The following is a 20,463-nucleotide window of genomic DNA, read 5'->3' as shown; positions in this document are numbered from 1 at the left end:
GATAGATTTTAATTCAGTTTATAAACAGGTAATCTTAACAAATGTCTTAAAACTAGGCTTAATGAGTACTATTCTGTTTAAATATCCCTACTAATTCAATGTTATAACACATGCAAATTCGTGTTTTACTTTCATGATAGAATAATAATGTATAGAAGCTATATTTGTATCATACAAGGAAAAGTGTTTACAGAAACCTTTGTGTATTTTTTTTTTTTTACAGAGAATTGGAGAGAAAAGCTTTTATTGAACCATTACGTTCTATTGCATCCACATCAGCAAAAAATGACCTGGATCTAAATAGGTCACAGACTGGAAAAGATGGTCACTTGCATAGGCATTTTGTGGATCCTGTATTGAATCAATTACAAAGACCACCCCAGGAGACTGGAGAGAGATTAAACAAATATAAGGAGGAACACCGTCGAATTCTTCAAGAAAGTATTGATGTTGCTCCCTTTACAACTAAAATCAAGGGGCTTGAGGGTGAGAGAGAGAATTATTCTAGAGTAGCATCATCGTCTTCTAGCCCTAAAAGCCATGTCATCAAACAAGACAAAGATGTAGAATGCTCAGTATCTGATCTTTATAAAATGAAGCACTCAGTGCCTCAGAGTTTACCCCAAAGTAACTATTTCACTACATTGTCTAATAGTGTAGTCAACGAACCACCAAGGTCATATCCATCCAAAGAGGTTTCAAATATTTACACTGAAAAACAGAGTAATACCCTTGGAGCAGCAGCTAATCCTCAAACTCTGACTTCATTTATATCATCTCTTTCAAAGCCTCCCCCTTTGATTAAACACCAGCCAGAAAGTGAAGGTTTAGTAAGCAAAATACCAGAGCATCTTTCTCATCAAATTGCTTCTCACTCAGTAACAACTTTCAGAAGTGATTGTAGGAGTCCTGCTCATTTGACAGTTTCTTCTACGAATACACTCCGGAGTATGCCTGCTTTACATAGAGCACCGGTATTTCACCCACCAATCCATCATAGCCTGGAAAGAAAAGAAAGCAGCTATAGTAGCCTTTCCCCTCCAACTTTAACTCCTGTGATGCCTGTAAATGCTGGTGGGAAAGTTCAAGAATCACAAAAGCCTCCAACTCTGATTCCCGAACCAAAAGACACTCAGGCAAATTTTAAGAGTTCTTCTGAACAGAGTTTGACAGAAATGTGGAAATCTAATAATAACCTCAGCAAAGAGAAAGCTGAATGGCATGTGGAGAAAAGCAGTGGAAAGTCACAGGCTGCTATGGCATCTGTCATTGTACGTCCACCTTCTAGTACAAAAATTGATAGCATGCCAGCAATGCAGTTAGCTTCCAAAGATCGAGTTAGTGAAAGATCTTCAACTGGGGCAAATCAAACAGATTGCCTAAAACCAGCAGAAGCTGGAGAGACTGGAAGAATGATTCTGCCAAGTGTGAATTCAGACAGTGCTCACATAAAATCTGAAAAAAACTTTCAGGCTGTCTCACAGGGCAGTGTTCCCAGTACAGTCATGTCTTCTGTAAACACAATGTGTAATACCAAAACGGATATATTCACATCTGCTGCCACTACCACCAGTGTTTCCAGCTGGGGTGGTTCAGAAATAATTTACCCTTTATCCAATACCATTTTGGCCTCTAAATCCTTAGAATGTACCTCTACAAAAAGTGTCAGTCATTCAGTGACTCAAACACAAGAATGCAGGGTCAGCACCACAGCTCCAGTTACACCAGCCAGTAGTAAGACAGGAAATGCTGTTCAGACCAGCTCTGGGTTCTCAGGCACAACTGATTTTATCCATTTGAAAAAGCACAAGGCAGCATTGGCTGCAGCTCAATATAAAAGTAGTAATGTCAGTGAGACCGAGCCTAATGCTGCGAAAAATCAGACATCTTCAGCCTCCCCTCTCTTGGATGGCACTGTGGTCTGTAGTACAATAAACAAAGCAAACTCTGTAGGAAGTGGGCAAGCATCCCAGACAAGTCAACCAAACTACCATACTAAACTGAAAAAGGCCTGGCTTACAAGACATTCAGAAGAAGATAAAAATATTAATAAAATGGAAAATTCAGGGAATTCTGTATCAGAAATTATTAAGCCATGTTCTGTCAATTTAATAGCCTCTACATCTAATGATATACAAAGTAGTGTAGATAGTAAGATCATAGTTGATAAGTATGTAAAAGATGATAAAGTCAATAGGAGAAAAGCCAAAAGAACTTATGAATCTGGCTCTGAAAGTGGAGATTCAGATGAAAGTGAAAGCAAATCAGAGCAAAGGACTAAAAGGCAGCCTAAGCCAACTTACAAAAAGAAGCAAAATGATCTTCAGAAGAGAAAAGGTGAAATAGAAGAAGATTTAAAGCCCAATGGTGTTCTCAGCAGGAGTGCCAAGGAAAAAAGTAAATTGAAGTTGCAGAGCAGCAGTAGTAGTGGTAAGTAAATTATTTACTTTTTTATCTCAAGTAAAATGGGCTGTATGTTCTTGCAGTAAAGATGTGGTTCTCTAAAAATTAGTGAGTTTAAGGGCATCTTTGACTTTATTTGTATGCCCTGGTGTAATATATGTGACCTCATTTTTACATTTCACGAGTTGCCTGTAAGAGGAAATGAGAGAAGACATCCATTTTTAAGGAACTTGTAGAAATATGTTTTCGCATAGCATTTGTGTTGGCAAAAACCCACATGTACTTTAGTAGTTACCCAGATTTTTGACTATTTCTAAAGATTGTCAAAATGCAATTATAGCTGTCACACCAAAAGTGGATTTCTGATACAGGCATACCTTGTTTTATTGTACTTTGCAGATACTATCTTTTTTTTTTTTTTTTTTTTTTTTTTTTTAAACAAAATGAAGGTTTATGGCAGCCCTGTGTCAAGAAAGTCTGTTGGAACCATTTTTCCAATAACACTTGCTCACTTCATGTCTCTCTTGTGTTTTGGTAGTTCTTAAAATATTTCAAACTTCTGCATTAATTATTTGTTATGGTGATCTGTAATCAGTGATCTTTGATGTTACTATTGCAAAAAGATTGTGACTCACTGAAGGTTCAGTTGATGGTTAGTGTTTTTTAGCAGTAAAGTATTTTTAAATTATGTGCATTGTTTTTTTAAACATGATGCTGTTGCACACTTAATAGACTGCACTATAGTGTAGACATAACTTTTACCTGCATCAGGAAACCAAAAAATTTGTGTGACTTCACTTTATTGCAATATTTGCTTTATTGTGGTGGTCTGAAACTGAATCTGCACTATCTCCAACGTATGCCTATATTGGGTATTTACCTATAAATAGATACAGTTGAGAAAGAAATCCTCTTCACAAAAACTTCCTTTAAGTCACATTTTCAGAAGAGAACTACTTCAAAGTAGTATGAATGGGGCCCATATTTCACCCTTCTCTCATCTCAAGATGAAATTGAAAACTTAACAAAATTACCTTCTATTTAACTAATAATGCTACTCATTCAAGCCCTTAACAACGAGTAAAAGTTAAATAAAAGCGGGGAGGGGGCGGGGGATGGTTTTGTGTGTTTATTTCTTTATTCAAGAAGAACTTCCAAAATAAGTAAAAGTTCCAAAATTGACTATATTTTGTTTGTGACTACAACAGGGGAAAATAAGTGATACTTAACAGTAATATTCACTATAAAGCATTTCTATATGTTTTTACTCTAGAAGTAGTTTTTCTGTTTGCTTATTTCTTTTTAGGTATGTTGCACAATGCAGAAAGCAGTTAATAGTTTCACTATATCAGTGTATTCATTCACATACAATATATGAAATATCTGTGCAATGTGGACATTCAAGAAGTATCTTCACAAGCATTTGGATGTTTGAAGCCTCTTTTGGGGGCCTTTTCAGTGAATGAGGTTTTCCCACATGCCTGTGTGGAAACCAGAGGCAAAGTGACGGAGAGAAAGCAGGAGGATGGAATCATAGAAAAGAACAGTCAGAAAGTGAAAGAATGAAAGAAAACAAGAGACAGGCTGACAGACTGAAATGCAAATATAGTCAGAAGAAAGAAAGAGGGAGATTGACAACCAAGGATACAGGCTGTAGGCAACGTGCCATTTGTTTTGAGTATTGGATTGTATACCATGTTGCTTTTCCTTTCTCCTGTGCTCTACTTACTTCCTCAGTGAATTCAAGAGGCTTAGTGTGGTCAGTAATTCTTTCTCTTCTTTTTGACCAAACATTTCTTTTGGTGTTGAGTAATCAAATATTCAGGTTAAAGTTACAGAAAACAGAGAGAGGAATCTTCCAGCTTTTAACACTTAGAAAACTCTTGTGAAGTTAAGTTTGTAAAGTTAACTCTTACTGAAGTACATGTTCTGTTTTTGTTTTGAGATTACGAATGTACATATTCCCAAGTAAGTTTTAAGACAAAGACTGGAATCAGCGGTTTTTTCCCCCAGGTTGTAATGCTTAGTCAGATCCCTCCCCAGCCAGTAACTGACATTCAACGTGAGACAGGCTGTTTAAGTCCCACTTATCCTCAAGTCCAAAATAATACTAAGTGACCATTTAATGCCATCTGTTAATTATAGGTAGAGTTGACTTGCTTTTGTCCTGGGCTATTTAGTAACGTTCTCTAAATTGGGAGTACGTAAATTCTAAATCTGAGTGGATTATCTACCTCATGGATTATATATGACCTTTATCTTTTAATTTTCGTTGAGGTTGCCATCAGTCAATCAAAAAGAGTGAGTTAAGTCTGCACTTAGAGCAGGTAATATGATTGCATACACTATTACACTTGTATAATTATATATACCAATACACATATAATAAATAGCATGGTTTTTTAGTAGTCTAAAGCCAGGTACAATGGAATTTGCTTTATCTGCTGATTTGGAATGTCTTCATGCCTGCTGCTTTTTGTTACTGATAATTTAAAGTTGGCTGCTTTTCCATGGCTAATTTTTTACATAATTTTATGTACTAAAATTGTCCATCAAATTTAAATATAAGACCTATGATACAGGTAGTGGTCTACCTATAATCAGAGTTCATTTCTATGTCCGAAAATATTTTTTAAGGTGATGGCATAACAGAGATTAAAGATTAGCATATATTTGTCTCTTATTTTCTTCCTCCCTAGTTTTCTGTTGCTAGAGCAGCTGTTTTGAGGATTTGCTGATTAGTAAAGAACTAAGGTTGAAAAGATTCTTATAGTATAAAGAAAGTAAAAATATCCGTTGAGTTAGATATTTTTTGTTGATTATGTGTCTTTGTCTCAAACTTTTAGATTTAGATATCACCAGTAAATTAGATATATAGAATTGAAAGATGAAGTTTATTTTATTTTTTGTACAAATACTGTTAGAGTAAAATTCATAAAAAGAGTTAGCCATAGTCATGTGTGGCCTAGTCTAAAAGCAATAATTATAATATTACAAACTGACCATATGACCTGGGCTCTCATGTCTTTGTAATTCATTCATTTAAAAAAAAAAAAGGTTTAAGTGTCTATTTTGTGTTACAGAATTGAGAGTTGCTTCAAAATGTCTAGTTCTTCATTATAATACGATTTATGTTTAAATTGTTCACAGTGGTATGGTTATCCATACTCTTCAAACTGTTCCCTTGTCTGGAATAAAAAGCATATGGGTTAGTAGTTGTTTTCTAGTCAAAAATAGAAAGATTTCATTTATTTTATTCTAGTGTAATAAAGTAAAGCAGTGATTGGAAGTAGTGTAACAAATAAAAATTTATCAGCAGTGTACCACTCTGTTCATTCTGACTTCTGAAAGCTCTGAATTTTTTATACAGTCCATAGGGGAAATCTGTCTTATACACAGTGAAGGAAATAACAAACCTTTTACACAAGTCTTCTGGAAATGTTTTTATTTCATAAGCGGTTTGTATGCCCGTATATTTTTCTCTAAGCCAAAATGACTCCTTGCCCTAAGTTACGAGACGGAAGAGGGGAGAACATGTAATTGTAAAGAACCAGGCAGCAATCATAGAAGTGCTTAATAACTGGAGCCAGTTTCACATGGGCCACCCTGAAGTTTGAACACAACACTTCCTATGTTAAGATGTGTATGATCTTGCTGTAATTGTACTACGTACACTGTCAACAGGCAAGTGATAGTGTGCGCTAAGGACAAGAGTTCTGCTGCTTGCTTCTGCAAGAAGTATATAACGTCAGAACACTTCAAATGCTTCTGATCCACACAATGGGCATGATTAGTAAACACAAGGGTCGGAAATACAATTTATTCTTTCAACATGACAGAAATAGCAAACTGTAAATCTCAAGCCTGATATATAGCTATATTAATACGGGCAGAGTAAGTTTGCTTTTAAGAGTCAACAAATATTTGCTCATCCCAACATAGGTTGCTTTTAAATGAGTATATTTTTAAAAATTTAATAGGTACATTTATTTTATATGTAATGTTTTGAGTTCTTCCTGCTCTATAGGTAACTGATTACTTAGGCCACTGTTATTACAATAGTTATGTTCAAGTTAATGAACAAGGTGGAGCAGTGATGCAGAGTATAGTAAATAAACTAATTTTTCATGCAATTGTGTAGTATATTTGAGTTTTGTTTTTCTTCAGACTTCTCTGATGCCTTTTTTCTTTCTGCTATCAATAAAGACAGGTTAATATTAGGCTTTTTCTTTTATTTCCTTCAAACCCTTTTATTTTTCTAAAAGATGATATCAGATGGAGGGCATTATAATAAGGGAGAGATATATTAGGAAACAAGTCTTAGCCCTTCTTCCAAATACAGTATGATAAAAATCAAAACTTACTTGTCTTGATCCACACTTACCTTAGAGAATCAGAGTTTTTCTAAACAATGTTTGAAACTAGCCTGTTGCAGTTTCTAAAAGTAGTAAGTTTTGGTCTTTAGGTTTTTCCTGTGTAAAGGGCTATAGTTATAGCAATAGATTTGCATAGAAATTAAATGTTTCTTATGTTTGCTACTATAGAAATGTGAGTATTGTATATGTGAAGATTTCAACCAGCTAGATTTACTTAGCTCCACATTTCCAGGATACTGACATTGAGTTCATTTAGTTAGTAGAATAGTAAATAGAAATGCTGCTATGGACTTCCAGTTATTAATGAGTGCCTAGAACTTTCATCTTTCATCTTTTTTACAATCTTAATATGCGGTCACAATTGTATAATTGACTTGAATTTTGTCTCAAGGAGTTTACCTTTCTAAAAAGGTATAATCTTGCTAATATTTTCCTACTGGTTTTACAGCTGGCATCCCTCGTTCAGTATTAAAAGATTGGCGTAAAGTCAAGAAGCTGAAGCAAACTGGGGAATCCTTTTTACAGGATGACTCTTGCTGTGAGATAGGGCCTAATTTGCAGAAGTGCCGAGAATGTAGACTTATTCGGAGTAAAAAGGGAGAAGAACCAGCTCATTCACCAGTATTTTGTAGATTTTACTACTTTAGACGGTAAGTTGAAAATAAATAATTCAGGGAAAACATGTTTATAGGATATTGGAAATTATACTCTCATTCCAGGAGCCTTATACAGGTGAGAATGAGGCTTTGAGCCTCTGTGTTTCTGAAGCATTATAAAAGAATATTAAACTCTGTGTGTGCTGAATTTAATAATAGCTAATTATTGGAGGAAATTCATATTCACAGATATTTGTGTTCATATGGCCTTTCTCTTCTGAGAGATTTATTACTCTTCCTTAATGAGAAAATATTCATATTTTTTCTAGAAAATGGAAGGAAACAGTTTGATTTAAGTTTTTTTTTAATTTATATTTTTTCGCTAGAACAATGTCACGTTTATATCTGTGCATTAGCTACAATGACTAAGAGTCTATAAAATCTAGGCATTAAAGTCTGTATGTTACATTAGAGATACGCATACTTTTGTTCAACATATGTAGCTATAAAAATATGAGTTGTAAAATGACAAGAAAGATATATTAGTACCAGTTCACATTTCACAGTTTTTGTAGAGAATATAAAAACATAAAGTTGTTATTAAACTTACATAGTACTATAATGTTAATATCAATAAATAATACTTCAGTACTAAAAACTTAAAGACTTGCAAGAGTTCAACTAAAGAATAGCTGGGTCCAGCCAATGGAAACTAGTTAACTGTACAGTTAATTAACTGTAGTAGAACTATAGCTAAACCCATCTCATCTGCATAATGTAATGATAGTGGTACCTACCTCAGAGAGGTTTCATGAAGATTGAGTGAAAAAAAGTAACACAAAGTCCTTAGTATAGTACCAGGCACAACGAAATGCTCTGATGATGTTACCTGCAGTTATTTTCCTAATCATCATCATTTTCTTCTTAAGTTAGGAGACACTTTGCTCCAGGAAATACAAATACTGTGTGCTGTTGGCCTAGTAGAGACCCCAAAAATATGTAGTGGTAGGAACATTTCTTTACTTCATGGTTTTTCTAGCCAACAGCCCTCAAAGGACAGACAACTTCAAAGAATAGTTACAGAAGGTAGTATACATGGAGGTACAGAAAAGATAGAAAAGGAATCAAAAGGAAAGTAGGTTTGAAGAGATAAGAAAACCTTTGGGAAAGTTTGAAGGAAAGAAAGAGGTAACACAAAGCTAAAATAAGATGAAGGGTTGTAATGAAAAGAGAAAGTTTTTTTTAAAAAAAGGAAAAGGATAAGGTGGTAAAGGTACAAGAAAAAGGAAGTAAAAGGAATGTTGTTGGCGTCGTCCTTTTGGAAAATACAGAATGGCTTATAGAGTATCCCCTCTTTGAGTAAGTACAAAGATAATTGAGGAATAACCACCAGTCAGTAAGAAAATGGGAGTTTTGCTTTCCATTTACCCTTAATTTCTCTGAATTGAGTAGTTACATAAATTGGATGTCAGAAGCTAAGAGAAGGAAGTAAGTACACTAATTCGGTTCCTGATATACTATTAAGAGTTTCAGTCTTATTTCTCCAAAGCCCGTTAGTAAAGTGTCATTTTTTTAATAGATTTTATTCTTTTAGAGCAGTTTCAGGTTCACAACAGAATTGAGCAGATAATAGAGTTCCCACATAGCCCTCTCCACCCACACATATTTACTCCCCTACCCTCAACATCCCTTATCACTGTGGCATATTTGGTACAATCGATGAACCAACATGGGCACATTGTTATCAACCAAAGGCCATAGATGTGTCATTTTAATTAAGGAAGAAAATGTATATGTACTTTGTATTTTTCTTAATACTCCCTGTGAAAGTCTTGGGGGGTTTTTTGTTTGTTTTGTTTTGGTCTTTTGGCAGGGAGGTGGGGGGGAGAGGTAATTAGGTTTATTTATTTTTAGAGGAGCTACTAGGGATCGAACCCAGGACCTTGTGCATCCAGGACCTTGTGCACGCTAGGCATGCACTCTACCACTTGAGCTGTATCCTCCCCCGAAAGTCTTAAGATGATACACGGCATTTTCAACTTTAGAGGTTGCTAATTTAGATTGTGTAGAAAATAACTGCATTGCTTAAGACAGCATTTGGCCAACATTTTAAACTCTTGTCCTCATGAAACACTTGGGCAGTTTTCATTTGATTGGAGTTAAGTAGGGAAGTGATAGGGAAAATCGTATTTCTTGAAGTTTTAAAATTGGTGCTGCTTATCATTGCCATTTGTGTAGCACTATGGAAGTCAAAAGTTGGTTAAATTTTATTAATAAAGTTTATGTACATAAAGGACTACCTTATTTTCATGCTTTTAATTGTAAATATAAAATAATGTAATAGAACCTGGACTTCTGTCTTGGTATCTAATGCTTTTATGTTTTAATGTTTCAGATTATCATTTAGTAAAAATGGAGTGGTTAGAATAGATGGCTTCTCTTCTCCTGACCAATATGATGATGAAGCTATGAGTTTATGGACACATGAAAATTATGAAGATGATGAACTAGACATAGAAACTTCAAAATACATCTTGGATATAATAGGTGATAAGTTCTGTCAGTTGGTAACGTCTGAAAAAACAGCTTTGTCCTGGGTGAAAAAGGATGGTAAGGAAGTTAAATACTTAGAACATGCAACTATACACGTTTCATTTAAAAAATTTCTCTTTGGAATATGTTTCATCTGTGGGTATAGTCTTACCTAGTCTTGTTTACTGTTTTTTTTTTTTAATTTTTATTTTTTGGTGAGGTAGGGGGTAATTAGGTTTATTTATTTTAATAGATGTATGGGAGATTGAACCCAGGACCTCATGCATGCTAAGCAGGTACTCTACCACTGAGCTACACCCTCCCCCTAAGGCTTGTTTACTTTTACTTTTGATGCCACTTTATTACATACACTTGCACCTATATGTAATTAAAGTAACAGCTATTTTCCAGTTGAGGTTGAATTGAATGGATTAGCAATTTGTGGAATTACAGCAGCATTTTGGTATTTCTGCCACCGTGACATACTTTAGTACAATAAGGGCACTTTGTATCTGATACTCAAGAAATTTCAGCATTTGCCATACATATAAAGACATAATCCATCCCAGTTATTTAAATTTTTAATCTAGTGTGGTTCATCAGTCTTTGGAGTTAGATTTATATTTGAATCTCAACTTTACTCCTTGTTTACCTATATAACTGTGAAATGGAAATAATAACTACTTTATAGATTGGTTTATAAAGTACTGTTCTGTTTAAAGCAACTTACATACTAGGTGCTCTAAATGTTAGTTTCTTTTCTTTCTTGTCTCTTAAATCAGTGGTTTGTCCCCCCCAGGGACCTTTGGCAATGACTGGAGACATTTTTGGTTGTATACCTGAAGTGTGTAGGGTACTAGCATCTAATAGGTGGAAGCCACAGATGCCACTAAACATCCTACACAGGATAGTCCCCTAGGAAAAAAGAATTACTCAGTCCAAATGTCAAAATTGCCAAGATTGAGAAATGTTGCATTAGATGTAAATCTTCTGAAGAGAATTATTAATTACTTCAAGAAATCTTCTATTGATCATTAATTAATATATCCCTCAAAAATCTTGGTTTGCCTTGAGATTTTTGTTTTTGTGCATTTTAGCGAAAATTGTATGGAAAAAGAGCATGTTTGCCTTAAGTTTTTCTTTCTCTGTATTTCAGTCAAAATTGCCTGGAAAAGAGCAGTGAGAGGAGTCCGGGAGATGTGTGATGCATGTGAAGCAACATTATTTAACATTCATTGGGTCTGCCAAAAATGTGGATTTGTGGTCTGCTTAGATTGTTACAAAGGAAAAGAAAGGAAGAGTTCTAGAGGTTGGTTTATAGCTTTATATAAATTGAAATTTCTAATTTTTTTAGGGTCATTCATCTGGAACATTAGATGAGTTGTTTTTCCTACCTTCCTTGATTATGAATATATTACATTAAGGAATTTTTGTGAAGTTTGTTTTTAAAAGGAAGAGTTAACCACAGTTTATTAAAATAACCAGATTTTCTAGTATAAAACTGCATCTACATCTTTTTAGCCTGATTAGTAGATGCACAGTCTCATTTCAAGCAGATACTTCCTTAATACAGCCCAAATTTAGGTTAGGTTTTGCTGCCTTCAGATTCTGATGTGTCAGAGCCTGAAGTCTCTTCTAGAACCTGTTAATTATAGTCATGCACATAAATCAAAATTGAATACTTACTAGTGTGAGTTGATTTTTCTAAATATTGGTCCATAAAGTTCAAATCAAAATATTCAAGAATATGCTACCACTAGCACCATTTACTCCCCCTAGTTAGACTATTCATTGTCTAAAAACAGTATCATTTTCATTCCATGCAGCTCTTTTTCAAAGTAGTATGTCAGGTAGGTGAATTATAATTTAGCCATCAGTGTCTTTTCTACTGATAGGATTACTAAAGCCTCACCCTTTCTAACCCTTCTTCTTATACACCCAGCACTTACCAAAGAGAACTAAGTAGGAAAGCATCTGTAGCTAATTGTTTCTGTGATATGCAAAAGATACATGAGTAAAATGTAAAACCATAAAAAGGAATGTATTTTAGGCAGTTAATCATCTTTCCTGGTTCCAAATTACTTGTTTTCCTTTTGCCAAATTAAAAAGAAATTAATTTTAATGTATTGTTGTATGCACATATAAGCATAAATCTTTTAAAATAAATTTAATAATTGTGTTGCTGTTAGTTACAGTACCATTTGTTTTGAAAGTATAGTCTGAGTCACTGTATTATTTTTTTTGAATGTAACCTATATGCCTTGAGTTGTGTTCTGTGTTATGTATATATTTCCTTATTTCACAGTTCAGTACTATAGTGAGCTTACGTTGACTAGGTTATAGCTTTATATAATGCCTAAAATGTAAGCAGTTAGAAAACATTTACAAATTACTATCTAGGCTTCAGAGGGAAAGTCAGAAAGCTTTATAAAGGAAACCAGTTTTAGCCTGGATTTGAATTTTATTTCCTTGGAAACTTTTCATGAAATAATTAATAGATTTTTTATGCTGAATTTAATGAGTTTTTTGATATTTATTGAAACTCATAGCCACATCATAAATAGTACCTATATCATTAATTTTATAGAGAAAGATCTCCTTGAGATCAAGGTATTGAATATTTTTTCCTGTGTATAATGTACTTCATGCTATGCCTTAATATGTTTACTCCTCCAGGTATGGAGCCTTGTTGCAGTAATAACAGTTAAACTTTCTATCAAGTTGAGGCTTTTTCACATGTCTCATGACAGTTCCTCTACACATCTTTGAAGCATACAAGAAAAATGAGTTGCCAAAAACCTCAAACTTTTACATGAGTCTAATGTACTAAGATTAGGCAAAAGCTCTATTTGGCACAAATAGCTAAGATTAAAAAAATTAGCTCCAGGGAAGACTGCGGTGACTAATACATTCATGAGAATAAAGAATGGTCATTTAAGAAAAGACTAACCTAACAGTTTTGTATCCTATTTTATAGAGTTCTCAGAATGGTGGAACTATCTTACATTTCTTTAAGAAGAAAACATCTGAAACCTACCACTGACATTTTATATAATTGTTAAACTCTTTATATACAAGCCATCAATTTTATCATTGTAAACATGACTAATAAGTACATATGTTACAATCTTACAGATAAAGAACTATATGCTTGGATGAAGTGTGTGAAGGGACAGCCTCATGATCACAAACATTTAATGCCAACTCAAATTATACCCGGTTCTGGTAAGCATAAATACACATTATTGACTCAGTAGTAGTATAATAGTTCTTTATTGTTTCAGATTATTTAGGAGTATAATAGAATGGAGAGGTAAGGTTTATGTAGTCTTGAATTGTTCTTGTAATCCTCTGTGTAATAAAGCTAGCAAGATAAGTCCTGGCCCAGTGATGAAGAAAGCCATAGAGGAACCATTTCAGAAGGGGAAAACTATAGTGTAATGGAAAGGCATATTAGATTTATTAAATTATTCTACTTTTTTTCTTTTAAGCATACTGATTTTTAATTATAGATAAAAGAGAAAAGAATAGAGAACAACATGAATTTGGTTCAGTGATCAAACCTGAAACAGATGGAAGGGATGAAGAAAAAAATGGAAGAAAAGTGAAAAGGCATAAGAAAATCTCTAAGAAAAATAAGAAATTTTAAGTAATCTTAACAACTAGTAATAATCTTTTCATTAACCATTATTGTATTTTGTAGTTTTGACAGATCTTCTAGATGCGATGCATACTCTTAGAGAAAAATATGGTATTAAATCCCATTGTCATTGTACTAACACAGAGAATATACAAGTTGGAAATTTTTCTGCTATGAATGGTGTGTCTCAAGTGAGTAGAAATCTCTGTTCAAATAAAATCCATGGTTACATTAATCAGTTTGATATTTGAAATCCAGTGTAGGACTTGTGTTTTATAAATTCTGTTTCCTATGTTACTGTGTAAATAAATGTAACCTCTACTTTTAACTGAATAATTGAAGAGAGAGTATTTTAAAAATTCAACTATTCTACCTTTATAGGTTTTACAGAATGTTCTTAATCACAGTAACAAAATTTCTCTGTGCATGCCTGAGTCTCAGCAGCAGAATACCCCTCAGAAGTCTGAGAGTAATGGCAACAGCAGCCCAGGGAGTGATGTAAGCACAGACAGCAAGCTAACTCCTCCAGAATCCCAGTCACCACTGCACTGGTTAGCAGATCTTGCAGAGCAAAAGGCTAGAGAGGAAAAAAAAGGTAAATCTACTTTATTATTTAAGGATATAATGGAGAACTGTAATCAACAAAGTACTATTATCCATTAAGGTACTATTCATGCGGAACAATTTTGTCATTTGCTTGCATTATGGCTTAGGTTCAGTAAAACCATCTGTCTTCTCTTACTAGGAACTGGCCTTCCTGTGATTGCATCAAAAATAGTCACAGAACATCTGTCAACGAGCATATCAATAAAGCCACCAGGGCAATAGATTTGTGACTTACCTATACTTTCTGTCTTAGTATACCATTTTTCATTTGTGACAGGTACAAACTCATGTCTAAGATATTGAGGAAGGCATTTTCCTATTCAAACCATTTGACTCCTGAGGGATCTAACCAATCCTCCAGTGTGTGTTGAAGTGAATAAATCACTAGTGCTACAGTTTTCACCTCTCACTATTAAATATAGGGTTGCCAATTTTGTCTGTACTTCAATAGGATGCGTAATTTTATTTGAATTTTGTAAAACGTTTTATTTCAGAAAACAAAGAATTTGCCCTTGAGAAGCAACTTAAAGAAGAAAGAGAACAAGACAACCCTGATTCTCCAAATAGCAGGACATCACCTCCTGTGTCCCAGAATAATGAACAAGGCTCAACATTACGTGATTTGCTGACCACAACAGCGGGCAAGCTACGTGTGGGTTCTACAGATGCAGGCATTGCCTTTGCACCAGTGTATTCGATGGGAACCCCAGTGAGTGAGATGCCAGATTTTTGGGTTCTATATGGGCCTTAAACTTAGATTTGGAGACTTGGCTATAAACTCCACAGTAAATAGATACAGATGTAATCAGATGTACCAGATTACTAGGCATGTTCCTGTTTGCATTATAACTCTTATAATACTTAGAAGCTGGAGACTTTGTTCTTTTCCCAGGTGAAAAGGGTTGGGGGAGAGGCGTTTTGATTCCAGAAGAGCCCTAAGATAGTCCTTCATAATTTGAAAAACATGTATCTAGTAAGGGGGAAAGAACATGTGGATGTGAATGTTTTATTACTTAAAATATTTAGAAATCAAATTTTTGCTTTAGTTATTTACCAGAAAAAATAAAAACAGACTAATTGCATAGGTAGGCACACATGTTTAGTGGCTTCTAAAAGTGTATGGGAGAGTTTGCCTATTTGTCCCTCTGCCCTGTTCCTAAAATATGAAAGGTCGGAACGCCACACTTCACTAGTTTCTGCATACCCTGCAGACCACTGAAGTTCTGCTTCCCACCTGTCAGGAACAGTGTGGGGACTAGAGACCCACGTCCACTAACATGATTCATGAAGCCAGGCATATTTTTTGTGTTGGTTGTTTGCTATGTTACTAGTAAATCAAAGCAAAAATTTCAAAATGTAAACATTTTCCTTGTAAATATAATTTTTTCCCTATTAGAGTGGTAAAAGTGGAAGGACTATGCCAAACATTCTTGATGACATAATTGCTTCGGTTGTTGAAAACAAAATTCCACCAAATAAAGCCTCTAAGATAAATGTAAAACCAGAGCTTAAAGAAGAGCCTAAAGAAAGCAGAAAATCTGCCATAGATGAAAACAATAAGTTGTACAGTGATATACCGCATTCCTGGATCTGTGAGAAGCATATTCTGTGGCTTAAGGATTATAAAAATGTCAATAATTGGAAGCTTTTCAAAGAGTGTTGGAAACATGGACAAGTGAGTATTTTAAGCTGATTTAATATGCTCTTAGTGGTGCTGACACTGGTTGAATAGGAAAAAGAGTTCTCTTAAGAATACAGAGAGAGGGGAAAGGTAATACTTGACACATTTGGGTTGGAAGATACCAAAAACAACAAGTTACCAGAATGACTATTTTTTTTTTTTACTTTTTTTTATTGAGTTATAGTCATTTTACAATGTTGTGTCGAATTCCAGCATAGAGTACAATTTTTCAGTTATACATGAACATACATATATTCATTGTCACATTTTTTTTTCCGCTGTGAGCTACCACAAGATCTTGTATATATTTTTCCCTGTGCTATACAGTATAATCTTGTTTATTCTGAATATGCCTGTCAGTATCTACAAATTTTGAAATCCCAGTCTGTCCCTTCCCACCCCAGAATGATTGTTTCTGAATTCATATTTTTTGGCCAGGGAAGCTGATTATTTGATGTTATAATTTTGATCTGTTGGTCAACAGACTTTTAATAAAGCTGTATGTTTACAAAGTTTGGTACCACCTTTTTAAAATTTGTATTTTAGTCTAGTTAACAGATTCATATCTGCTATTGAAATGTTAATACCAGAAGTATTTTTGTTGAACTGATGAAAAGTGTAGATGTTTTTGCCTTTAATGTTTATCCATGGAACATTTATATATTTATAAGTTAGTTGATTAAATCTTGAACAACATACTCATTTAATTCTGTTCAGATATAAATGGTTTTGTTTGACAAGTTTTGATATAGTGCCATTCCAGGTGGCAGTTTACTACATTAATGCACACACATTATGAATTTGCATGACTTTGTATTATGTTCATTTTTTTTTCCTTGCATTCTGGACATCATTGGTATTTTACTTCACTTTTTTCATTCAACATAGTTATTGAGCACCTAGTAAATCCAGTCTCTGTGCTGGCCATTAAGGATGTAAAAATGAGTAAGAATCATTTCAATACAGTGGTTCTTTATCTTTTGAGGTTACCAGTCCTTTTCAAAATCAGATGACAGCTTGGTTCCTCACCCCAGAAAAAGATACACACTCATGCATTGCATATACTGTATATTTAGTACATGTATATATTTTTTGGTTGGCTCTCCCTGAAGCCTTGATGCCATTGCTGAGGTGGCATTTAAACAACTTAGATTTGTGTGGGTTTAAACAGTCATATAAATAAATACTTTTATAAATATGTTAAATATTCTAAGTATTTTGTTTAAGGTACTGTGGAAACCTGTAAGAGTGAATGACTAAGCTCAAGTACTATTTCAAAAATGCTAGTCTGAATTGATTATCTCAGGGGTTAAGTGAAGTTTTTCTAGATGGACAAGAGGTTAGAAATAAAATGGATAAGGTGTCTGAAGAACTGTTAAGTAGCTTTGTTTACCTGACATTAATAAGAATCCTGTGGGGTAATGATGGGGAAATGAGGTGGTTGGGGTTATTATTATTGAAGGGCTTTTATGATATGCTAAAGAGTTTGAACTTCATCCTATAGATGACAGTTTCGATTGAAGAATCAAAGTAATCAGATTGACTTTTTTAAACTGAATTATATAGTTGATTCAGTTTTTAAAGGTTATACCTCCATTTATAGTTATTATGAAATATTGGCTGTCTTCCCTGTGTTGTACAGATTGACATTTTAAAATAACTCACAACAACAACAAAAAATAATTGACAACAAAGCAGGTTGGAAGTTGGATTAGAAGGGGAATAAGATCAGATGCAAAGAGTCTAATTAGAAAGGTGTTTCAGTATTCGGAAGATGATAATGATGATAGTAGTCTAAGAATTCTGCTTTAGAATAGTGTAATATATTAATTAACTTGCCTCTCTCATTTTTAAAATCTTACTTTCCCCAAGCTGCTGGTTACTATAATAGAGTAGCACAGGGCTGGATGGGAGTATTATTGGATAGGTCTAATAGGGGCTGGGAATTAATACATGAATTGTCAACAAAAGTTGATTATCTAATAGCTGAATCTGTTTTAATAGTTGAATATATTATCATCCCATTGAAAGAAAATGTAGTGGAGCAGTTAACCAAACTTCTTAGGGTGGTTATTGCTGTTGTTTTATTTTTTTCTTTTCTTCTGAGATACTTTGTGGTAACAACCCTAGCTAGAGGTAATTCTGCACTTACGGTTCCCCAAATTTGATTGATTATCTTGAGAGTTTAAAGATTACTTTACAAATGACATCGTTTACAAGAAACTCTTTTTGGTTTTGTTTTGTTTGAGGGGAGGATAATTAGGTTTATTTACTTTTATTAATTTTTTTTAATGGAGATACTGGGGATTGAACCCAGGACCTTATGCATGCTAGGCATGCACTCTACTACTGAAGTCATAATTTCTCTGTGTTCTCTTTTACTTCATTTATAATAAATTTAAAAAAGAAAGAAATCTGAAAATAACAAATGAAGTTGCCTTAGAGGTGTGTTTTTTTTTAAATCACATCAACACTGGAGTTTCAGAAGTTATAAATCTTCAGTTGTTGGTTTTGGGGTTAGAGAGCCTTGAAATTTGAATTCATGTGATGTCAGAGGAGAAATTCACTTTCAGGAAATCATTCATTAGATTTGAAATTTATTTTTCTGGTTAATATTTTAATTTGTCATGATCCTTGTGGAGGTAAAGAATGTATGTATATATGTGTTTTAAGTGATATAAAAGAAGAATGTATAGAAATTTTGTTTTAATCTCAAGGATTATTAAAATCTTATAAATATTACATACATACAAATACATAAGTAGGTTGTGTTCTGTCTGTAACAGTCTGTAAAAACATTTATACTGCCTAGAAATGAAAGTTTTTAGTATAGCCTTTCAGAGTTCTTTTCTGAAAAATACTTTATATTAATATTTAATATTTTACTTTTTCTTTTCAAACATGGCAGTGTACTCTGCCATGTAAATGGCATTCTCTCACCCTTTTGTCTTTGAAAATATATTATGAACATCTTTCCAGGTCAGGGACTTTTTTTTTAATTGAAGTACCGTCAGTTACAACGTGTCCATTTCTGGTGTATAGCACAATGTCCCAGTCATGCATATACATATTTAAAAGCTTATTTTATTCTCACAATTTGTCATTAGTCCTGAAACTCAATATGTTATCCATTTACTATATGTGTGTAAAATGAAATTTTGGAAATGTCCATATACTTCTAACTTTTACTTCTCTGTTTATTTCTTTATAAGCCTGCAGTGATTTCTGGTGTGCATAAGAAAATGAACATTAGCTTGTGGAAGGCAGACTCAATTAGTCTTGATTTTGGAGACCATCAAGCTGATCTCCTGAACTGCAAAGACAGCATTATTTCAAATGCCAATGTTAAGGAATTCTGGAATGGTTTTGAAGAAGTTTCAAGTATGTTGTTTTTTGATTGTTTTACTGTTTCCTTAAACATATCCCTGCCCCAATGATAAATTGGAAATACAACTTACAGATTTTTAATCTTTGAAACAAAAGACACAAGTAGTTGGAAGTAAGAGACTGGGTCCTATTCCTGGCTCCATCCCTCTTTTCCTTTGACCATAAACAAAGTCATTTATACTGTTTCCTTATATCATGGGAAATATTTTTGGTAATCTCATAAGTATTTGAAACTTAAATTATGTACTTTATGTAAAACACTTGGAAAAATTAAAAATTTAAGACTAGTTTTAGTAATAAATGTGAAGAGATTTTTAAAGAATTTTTATATTACAATATATCTGTATACATAAGGAACAAACATCTTCATGCTACATAAGTACATAAGAAATAAAAGTTCATAAGCAAGCATTCATTAAGTACCTACTGTACAACAATCGAATTAATTCATTTTATATCTCTTCCTTCTCCAAACATTAACAAAAATAAAAAGACAGATTACCTTTTTAATACTCAATTGCATTCTTACAGAACGGCAAAAAACAAAAAGTGGAGAAACAGTTGTTTTAAAATTGAAAGACTGCCCTTCAGGAGAAGACTTCAAAACTATGATGCCAACAAGGTATATCGTTTTAAATTTGTTACTTTGACTCTTGGTTTTTTGAGGTTGAGCTGAGATTATCCCCAGAAGTGGGATAAGAAACTACAAATGTGAGGTTTTTAGGCATTTTCTTCCTCACTTAAAAATAATTTAAAAACAATCTCCATAGTCTGAGCAGGGCTAAGTCTATTAGGACAATAAAGGAGAGAATACTTCTGTCAAAGAACAGGAGGCCCCGTTTGGGACCTCTCTCCTTTTGTTGCTTTCAGTTTGTTGTAATTAGGGAAGCAGAATTGCAGTTTCAGTCAGTATCACTTCTGTTCTAGTTATCCGTGTGTGTATGCATTCCTTTAAACAGGAAAGTGTACCTGTCAAAGGCCTTAAGACAACTTTTCCTTGTGTTGTCAACAACTTGAACGTTATATATTTGAAAGCACTTAAGAATGTAAATCTTTATTCAAAAGACGTCACTATTGTTACTCTTCAGGTATGAAGAGCTTTTAAAAAGCCTACCATTGCCAGAATATTGTAATCCAGAAGGAAAATTCAATTTGGCCTCTCATTTGCCAGGATTTTTTGTACGCCCTGACCTAGGACCCAGGTTGTGCAGTGCTTATGGTAGGTATATATTTGCATTTCTA

At 33.8% G+C, this 20,463-nt stretch overlaps 1 protein-coding gene across 9 annotated transcripts in view; it reads left to right on the top strand.

The window, feature by feature from the left end:
• The window catches only part of JMJD1C (jumonji domain containing 1C), a 257,984-nt gene that overhangs the window by 225,151 nt on the left and 12,370 nt on the right, over nucleotides 1-20,463 (top strand). For 7 of the 9 annotated variants that reach the window (XM_074374078.1, XM_010957922.3, XM_074374075.1 and 4 more), the window contains 12 exons: nucleotides 224-2,430; nucleotides 7,228-7,429; nucleotides 9,771-9,985; nucleotides 11,064-11,216; nucleotides 13,043-13,132; nucleotides 13,611-13,738; nucleotides 13,929-14,142; nucleotides 14,648-14,862; nucleotides 15,550-15,828; nucleotides 19,047-19,215; nucleotides 19,753-19,843; nucleotides 20,310-20,440. In XM_074374078.1, the coding sequence (XP_074230179.1) occupies nucleotides 224-2,430; nucleotides 7,228-7,429; nucleotides 9,771-9,985; nucleotides 11,064-11,216; nucleotides 13,043-13,132; nucleotides 13,611-13,738; nucleotides 13,929-14,142; nucleotides 14,648-14,862; nucleotides 15,550-15,828; nucleotides 19,047-19,215; nucleotides 19,753-19,843; nucleotides 20,310-20,440 (4,094 nt within the window). The remainder of the gene's footprint in view (nucleotides 1-223; nucleotides 2,431-7,227; nucleotides 7,430-9,770; nucleotides 9,986-11,063; nucleotides 11,217-13,042; nucleotides 13,133-13,610; nucleotides 13,739-13,928; nucleotides 14,143-14,647; nucleotides 14,863-15,549; nucleotides 15,829-19,046; nucleotides 19,216-19,752; nucleotides 19,844-20,309; nucleotides 20,441-20,463) is intronic. The other 2 variants (XM_074374077.1, XM_074374076.1) reach the window with 2 other exon arrangements.

The sequence above is a fragment of the Camelus bactrianus genome, chromosome 11, assembly GCF_048773025.1.
Source record: "Camelus bactrianus isolate YW-2024 breed Bactrian camel chromosome 11, ASM4877302v1, whole genome shotgun sequence".
Classification (NCBI taxonomy): domain Eukaryota; kingdom Metazoa; phylum Chordata; class Mammalia; order Artiodactyla; family Camelidae; genus Camelus; species Camelus bactrianus.
This window is presented reverse-complemented; position numbering and strand designations above follow the sequence as displayed.